At 43.5% G+C, this 8,284-nt stretch overlaps 2 protein-coding genes across 2 annotated transcripts; both read left to right on the top strand.

The window, feature by feature from the left end:
- The first annotated feature begins 5,758 nt into the window (after window positions 1-5,758).
- LOC130553824 (putative nuclease HARBI1) lies at window positions 5,759-7,497 on the top strand. The gene is made up of 2 exons (XM_057332990.1): window positions 5,759-7,046; window positions 7,126-7,497. The coding sequence occupies exons 1-2, from the start codon at window positions 6,614-6,616 to the stop codon at window positions 7,293-7,295; spliced, it is 603 nt and encodes a 200-aa protein (XP_057188973.1). The 5' UTR covers window positions 5,759-6,613; the 3' UTR covers window positions 7,296-7,497.
- Window positions 7,332-7,826, top strand: LOC130554039 (putative nuclease HARBI1). The gene is made up of 2 exons (XM_057333426.1): window positions 7,332-7,443; window positions 7,540-7,826. Exons 1-2 carry the CDS (start codon window positions 7,332-7,334, stop codon window positions 7,824-7,826), a joined length of 399 nt encoding a protein of 132 aa, XP_057189409.1.
- Window positions 7,827-8,284: the final 458 nt, after the last annotated feature.

Genomic DNA, 8,284 nt, shown 5'->3' with positions numbered 1-8,284 from the left:
CACACACACACACAAATACATTAAACACACTTTCTTGTAGAATCACACACACGTCTCCAAATAGCCTGGACAACAGTTGACACACACACAAAAATATACACACACACACACAGTATACTGTATATATCAGCTGTTATATCCTACACACACACACACACACACTGTCAGTATCTGCTGCGGTCCGTGAGGTTGGGGGTCTATTCAGTTGTCTGTTGACGTACTTTAACCCCTCTCTCTCTCTCTCTCTCCACACACACACACACACACACACACACACACACACACACACACACTGGTGTGTGGTCTACAGCAGCTTACAGCGTCTGGCAAGCGTTTATTAAAATGACGGCTGGCGTGTTTCTGCTGCTAATCTCACGCTAAACCCTTCAGAGTCTTTGTGTCTCTCATCTTGAGTCTTTCCATTGAAGCTTTTACAGACAGCGTTTGCTCTTTCAGACCTGACATGTTCAGATGTATCTCAAATGTGTCTAGAAAAATATCAGATGTGGAATATTAACATGTATTTGTGTAAAAACAGACACAAATGAGACAGTGTACCGCTATAACATGAACGTGGATCACGTAGCTCGGATCATTTGGCCTTTGGATCAAATGTTTGAGTTTATTTTGAGATCTCTGACGTTGGTCTCGAGATAAATCGGAGCAAAGTCTAAGAGAAGATGAATTTTGGACATCTGGAGGAGAGACACATCTGAGCAGTGCCGAGTCTCCATTAGCTCTCACAGTCTAGAAGGAGATGTTGTGGAGGTGGAGAGAGGTTATAAACGCTTGATGTGTGATGTGTCATGATGCTGTTAAACGGTGTTTCAGTTGGATTTGATGAAGTCAGAATGTGTGACGGATGTCTCCATAAAGCTCAGCTTCACACCGCTACATTAAACACCCTGTTAGTGTCCGCATCTCTCGCCCGCGGGGTCACGCCTGACTGAAGACGTCGCTCTGAAGACGAATGAGACGTCTGTGAGAGCTGCGGGAGACCTGTGGAGTCATTTCCTCTCTCGCGCACACACACACACTTACACAGAGACACACACACGCACACACACACATGTCTGGTTTATTATCTCCGTGGGGACAGTCCATAGGAGTAATGAGTTGTATACTGTACAAACTGTATATTCTATCCCCCATCCCTAAACCTAAACCTAAAGATCATAGAACACTTTTTGCATTTTTAGATTTGTAAAAAATATTGTTCTGTACAATTTATTAGCTTTTGTGCCCATGAGGACCTCAATTTTGGTCCCCACGGTGACACGAGTCCCCATGTGTTGGTGTGTATTCAGGTTTAGGTCCCCACCGGGATATACAAACATGAACACACACACACACACAGAGACACGCACAGACACACACACACACACACACACACACACACAAAGAGACACGGATGTGAACTTTGACCTTGAAGCCCCCCAAAAAGACACTACTGTACCAACTCCTCCATTAAGACCAGTGATGTTTTTAGGCTGTAAACATCTCAAAGTGTTATTGCTCATTAGTTTCTCTTTCATAGTTCAGGAGAATTGATGGGGTTCAAATCTAATCTGAGTATGTCTCAATTTAGTCTCAGATGTTTCTCAGGAGCTATAAAAAAGCATCAATGTGTAACTGTTGAGACACATGAAGAGTCTGGAGGTGTAAATGAATGTAAAATCATCTGGATTTGAGTAAATGTGATGAGAAATGTTTGAGATCTTCAGTAATATTGAGATCTTTTGATCGCAGACGAGACAAATCTGAGCTCAGTTTGACACATTGTTGACGTCTCTTCTCAAACTCTGATGACACACATTTGGGCAGATTTATGACTCAGGAGAAATATCTGATGAGACTTAAACAAACGTTTCCGTCTGCTCTCCATGTGATCTCATTGATGTCTTTAGAGAAATAATTGAGACCTTTCTTATGGGATGATGTGCTGTTGTCACAGGTTTGAGTTTGTCCTCACTGAACGCGGCTCGTCCAATCAGATTGAAGGGCAGAGCGTTCGGTCTCATTAAAGTGATGTGACGACGTCAGATTGTCCGTGTGCTTTTATTCTCACTGGAGTACTGAGGTGAAAATGTTCACAAGCGTCTTTTCATTCATCATTCGGTCATTGAACGGGTGTCCTTGAGAGGTGAAAGGTCAGCGTGTGAATGCAGCTCTTCTTCATGAAGACGTCTCTCATCTGTTATTCTCCCGCATGTCCGTCTGACGAGGATGATGTTGTTTAGGATTAATGAGTTGATTTGGGGTGATTTGTAATTGGCAGTCGGGGTGTTGGGGGATTATGGGTATTTTGAGGTTCTGGCGGGTTGACCGTCTGTAGTGTGCTCGGCGAGACCTGTAGATCTGAATGTCTGGAGGACACGCATGTGAGATTACTGCCGTCTTTTCTGTCATCCGCAACAGATTTCCTCTCATTTAAGAATCAGTTAAGAGAATAAAACGACTCCTGTGAACGGCGTCTGAGAGAGATGATATTTATTATCTCAGACGCGATGTGTTTAGTTACCCAAACGTCATTTCTTTAGTGAACAGCACCTGTTTCTCTCTCAAAGTCAAACCCAGATAGCTTTATTGGCATGAAGAAAGTATATTTCGCACACAAAGAATAGAGAAATGTAGATGTTAACTATTGTGACACAGAAATCAAATAACCCGTTCACTTGAAGGAAGTGAATCATCGTCATTCATCATGATGTACTTTCTATCATGTGTATTTATTGAACCTTTACTCTTCCTCTCAGAGCCTCCGGTTCCCATCGCTCCTCCTCAGTTGATGGCGGTGGGTGCCACGTATCTCTGGATTCAACTCAACGCCAACTCAATCAACGGAGACGGACCCATCATTAACCGCGAGGTCGAGTACCGCACGGTCTCGGGAACAATGTACGACCTCCAGCCCGTGGATAAAACCTCACACAAAATCGGTCATCTGGACCCCGACGCCGAATATGAGATCAGTGTTCTGTTGACGCGACCCGGCGAGGGAGGAACAGGAGCTCCTGGACCTCCGCTGAGAGCCCGAACCAAATGTGCAGGTCAGTTTAATCCTTCATCTCGTGCACTATGAGCTCTACGGTCATCATGTGTTCTCTACACATTTCAAATCACTGCTGGACAAAACACACATACGTGTGCATATGTTTCATGAGTTCAGTGTAGCATCACCAGACTCCTCCCTCTCGCAGTGAATTGTGGGTAAAGACTTGTTCACACCGGGCGCCAGCGTTTTTCGGTTCGTACCCAAGCGATATTCACTGATATTCACAACACATGAAGTGAGTCAAACTGCGCAAAAGGTGCGCAGAACCATTTTCCCTGAGTCCTGTACTCTCGGCGTTTATGATTGGTTGAATGGTAAGGTTGAATCTGATTGGCTAAAGAGTATGACAACCCACGTGGGAGGGGTTGAGCTGCCAGGAGAGTCTCAAAAACAAACACACACACACATCCAAGGCGATTCACACGTGAGTGACGATTTGCACATTCACATAACGTATGTTTGCGAAACGTACTTTATGAGAAAATAGTTTTGTTTTACGCACGTGAATTGATGATTGTAAATGTATATTTTAGAGGTGCACCGATTGACGGAAGATCGGCTTGGAATCGGCGAGACGTGAGACTGACCGGCCGGTCATACGAAAACCGTCCGATTCCGATCTCTGGCCGGTCAGTCTCACGTCTCGCCGATTCCAAGCCGATCTTCTGTTGCCCGTGATGCGGGCAAGAACGCCACAGCCGTCAGTACACTCAAAGCCGCAAGTAAACATGTAAACGTGCGCGCGCACAGCCTGTCTTTCACGGCTCGTTTATACTCGCATGTGGGTCCACCGGACCGCGAGTCTCTGCTGACTGAAGCGGGATTTATACTTTCACCTAGGTTCGCTATGCGAGCCTCCGCTGACTGCACGCGTACCTCCGCAAAGAAGACACCAGAGAACAAGATGCCGGAAATGCGTAGAAGGAAGTACGATGCTGCCAAACCGACCAATCACAGCGCTTGCGGTCCGCGTAGGGTCCGCGTTGAGTTGACGCGTTGCTACATTTTTGGAGAGGTGCGCGTCAGGCTACGGCGTAGGGTACGCACAGGGTACGCGGCTCTGCGTAGGCTACGCCGTAGGTTACGGCGTAGGTCCTACGCAGAACCATAAACTGACCTTAAGCCGCAGTGCAGCGATCATTTCTGCGCCGAGTCAATTTTTGCTGCGCTGCTAACGCTCAATTAAAGCGACACTGTGCATTCTTTACGGACAAAGTCCACATGGATTGACGGGAAAAAGTAACACTTTTACCTTTATAGCACGTAAGTGGTGTCTAATGTGTTTTTAAAGCCATGAGTTTCAAAAAGACTTTTGCCAGGAGTGTTTTTGGCCAAAACCACAACAGCACATTTAAAGGATTTATAATACAAGTATATCTTAGATGTTATGTTATATTGCAAATGAAGGAGTGGGAACCGATCGCATTAAGCTGTCAGTGTACTGTCTGAAACCCACTGTCATCATAACCTTCTGAAAAAACAGATAAAACGACATAGACATCGTGTTATATATTGCGTATGTGTGAGAGAAAAGCGATCGCATCACAAGTCAGTCACTCTCTCCTATGGTGAGTTAACCCTTAAGTGACTTCGTATCCTTCAAAGCACCATGGCTTTTTATTTATAACTTGTACTACACAGATCTAAAAGAGCATAAAACAGGCGGATATAACAAATCATAGTTATGCAATCTACTTCAAAGCGCTTTGATGAAGTTCTGGAAGATATTTTGCTCATTGATGTATGTAAATAACGTAATGTGAAATTGCATTGTTGTACTGTGGTAACAGTAACAGTGCTTACCCAGGCAGCGCGGTGCATGCGCAGCCGGTATGAAAGGACAATGATCACGCGCTGCTAAAGCGGGATTTATACATTCGCCTAGGTCCGCTATGCGAGCCTCCGCTGACTGCACGCGTACCTCCGCAAACGGACGAGGCGTTTATAGTTGACGCGCATGCCGATGTGCTATTCTTTGAAACAACAGAGGGCGACTCGGAGTAATCGATTCAACTAACCAGCACGTATTAGCGTGGAGAAGAAGTAGTTTGCTTGAACAACGCAATTTACCATGGTTTTACTTTTGTATTTATAGTATAAATCATAGTGGCCACAAATTTACTATTGTCTCACTACAGGCATATTAGTTATATGATGTTTCTTATAAAACTATGGTAATATAAACAGAACAGTCCCCCAAAAACATGTTTCTACACTTGTATTATAGTAAAACCATAGTTACCTTTCATAAGAAGTGCTTCACATATTAAACTTTACATATGTTATTTAAAATGTATTGGATAAAGAGTCTGCATTGTTCTGCGTGGATTAATCATTGAGATGCATGTATAGACGTGCCTGCTCGGCTACACTCGTATCCCCCTCGTTCGTTTTCGGATGCGTTGCCGCGCGCGCAGTTACAAAAAAAGACGTGCACACCGCTTTGGAAACCCAGGAGGGTCAAAAACGAGCGAATTTTAACACGTCAACAACGCGTAGAGTACGTGTTGTTTGCGCGTAGAGTACGCGAAATGAGGTCGCGCGCACTCAAAGCGAACTTCCGCCAACACCGCGATGACGTCATGTTTGCCGCGCGCACCCAAGCGAACCTGCGGACGCGTCGAGTATAAAGAAGCCTTCAGGAGTAGAGGTAGCAGTTGGACTCAGAGAATTGTCTTTTTGTCCTTATTTTCTTGTGTCATATATGTGTTAGCCCTATACATCATGATTACATTATATTAGGTTAGATTAGTTATAGTATATTGTCATTATTAATTACATCAGTTATATTATTTTGTTATATTAATAGTTAGAGAAGATTGGCTAGTTGGATTGTTTTGGATTTGGACTGGACTGCTTGTTGATTTGAATTGCCCTTTTGGATTTGTTTGCTTGATCTCCTTTTTCATTATCAGAATCAGAAAGAGCTTTATTGCCAAGTATGTTTGCACATACAAGGAATTTGTTTTGGTGACAGGAGCATCCAGAGGGGTATTGCACAAAACCAAGATAAGGGATTAAGCCGGGATATGTTGGTTATCCTGGCTGAATTTAGCCTCAAGTCGGTTGCATGAAAGCAGCTCAAACTTAACCCGGCCAAGTTACTATGGTGATTTATTCTCTGCAGCTAGCCTGCTCCAGACCAGGCTAACAGCCAGGCTAAAATTAATCCTAGTGATTCACCTCTATTTCCACCGTCAATCCATGTCCATGGTCTTTCTAAGTATGTTGCATCATTTTAATTATCCTGTATTAAAATATTACATATATAGTCATTTCTCATTTCATTTAAATCTGTTGGCTGTTTGTAATTGCAACAGTCTTTTTATATTGATTCAAGTGGTAGTATTATTACTCAGGCCAAGTGTTATATTGCTATGCTAATGAAGACTGCTTGTCAAATTGCCATCAGAGGTTTCATAAATATGTGTTTTATTGCAGTAATTGAGATTACAAAACACAGCTGATGAAGTTGCAAAGGTGTTTTCTATGAAATCTGTGATGAGGGCAATATAGTATATATAGGTCCAACTCCCATTCACCTGTTCCCTATTCATAATGGCTTGCCCTTTTTTGGAGGATGTACTGGATGAGGAAGCCCTAATCCTCAGACGAGCATTTAGGCATGAAAGAGTCTGCCAGGACAGGTCAGACCCATTGGTCTTTGGAGATGACTATCTCATTGAGAGATACAGATTCTCAGGTGATGGACTAAGATATTTATGTAGGCTGCTGGGTCCAAAAATACAGCACCAGACGGCACGAAGCCATGCTCTCACTGTACCACAGATGGTCTGTGTTACATTGAGATGGTTTGCAAGTGGGAGCTTCCTTTATTCTGTTGGGGATGCAGAGAACCTCAATAAAGGAACCATTTGCTGCACAATAAGACGCGTTTGTCTGGCGCTGAAGTCATTCAGCAACATATTTATCACCTTCCCTGGCCACAGAAGACCCCTCTACATCAAGGAGGAGTTATACAAGATTGCAGGTAACCTCAATTTCAATGTGCAACCATTAGTTTCTAATTTGATCAGTCACAGTTGGATACTCACTATTTTTTGTTACAGCTTTCCCTAACATCATTGGTGCAGTGGATTGCACACACATAAGGATCAAACGCCCCTCAGGAGAACATGAGGGAGATTACGTTAACAGGAAATCCTTCCACAGCATCAATGTTCAGGTAAGAGTGATTTGTGGTTATTATGACCTACATAAATTAATTCTGTGCATTTAATGACCTTAATGAATAGGTTACAACTTAACATTTCAGATGATCTGTGATGCTGACTGCCTTGTCAACAATTTAGAGGCAAAGTGGCCTGGCTCAGTGCATGACTCCAGAGTCTTTCGGGCTAGTCCAATTTACGAGAGACTTTCACAAGGTAAGCCACACATTTTATTTGTACTGTACGCACCTTGGACATCATGAGTGTTTAACTCTGCCGTGTTGTTTTCTAAATGATATCTTGTATTATCAGACGAATTCTCTGGTCTGCTGCTGGGAGACAAAGGATACGCCTGCGAGTCATTCATCTTGACTCCCCTTGCGGACCCCCAAACCCCACCACAGCAGGCCTACAACCATGCACACAACAAAACAAGGGCTCGAATCGAGATGACCTTCGGCCTTCTGAAATCTCGGTTTCAGTGCCTGCACCACCTGAGGGTTTCCCCGGACAGGGCCTGTGATGTTATTGCTGCATGTGCAGTACTGCATAACATTGCAGGCCTAAGAAAGGAGAGAACCCCCCCGAGTGGCTGTTGATGTTGACTGGGAAAATGCTCCCATCTTCCCAGACAACATTAATGGCAGACTTGTCAGGGAGCAATATATTGCAAGTTTTTTCACTTAATTTTTGGATTTAGCCTATCTTTAGTTAATAAAAGATCTTAAACGTCACTTTTTGCTGTGTGTGCATTTTGTTTAGCATTGGTGGTTCTCTTTTAAATTCTTCTTCACATTCATGAAAAAGGAAGGACACCACAATGTTTTCTAGTTGAATTTTTTTTATTTGGCAGTCCTCATTTGTCTGGGTTGCTTGGATCCTGGAATAGAGAGAGCAAAAGCAACACATATTAAAACACTGTATTGCAGTTATGGTTACTGTGTGCACTGAAATACTCACTTCTCTTTGTAGTTTCTGGATTTCCAGGTCCAGTTTCCTTAGTGTCCGGCGTTTAATCTCAAGATCCAGCTCCATTTCTTGGAGCTTTCTCTTCTTG

Source organism: Triplophysa rosa, linkage group LG5, assembly GCF_024868665.1.
Source record: "Triplophysa rosa linkage group LG5, Trosa_1v2, whole genome shotgun sequence".
NCBI lineage: Eukaryota > Metazoa > Chordata > Actinopteri > Cypriniformes > Nemacheilidae > Triplophysa > Triplophysa rosa.
This window is presented reverse-complemented; position numbering and strand designations above follow the sequence as displayed.

Coding starts and splice junctions, on each gene's coding strand:
- LOC130553824 (XM_057332990.1), top strand. CDS start 6,614: ATGGCTTGCCCTTTTTTGGAGGATGTACTGGATGAGGAAGCCCTAATC. Junction 7,047..7,125: donor GGAGTTATACAAGATTGCAG/GTAACCTCAATT, acceptor TTTTTGTTACAG/CTTTCCCTAACATCATTGGT.
- LOC130554039 (XM_057333426.1), top strand. CDS start 7,332: ATGATCTGTGATGCTGACTGCCTTGTCAACAATTTAGAGGCAAAGTGG. Junction 7,444..7,539: donor TTACGAGAGACTTTCACAAG/GTAAGCCACACA, acceptor TTGTATTATCAG/ACGAATTCTCTGGTCTGCTG.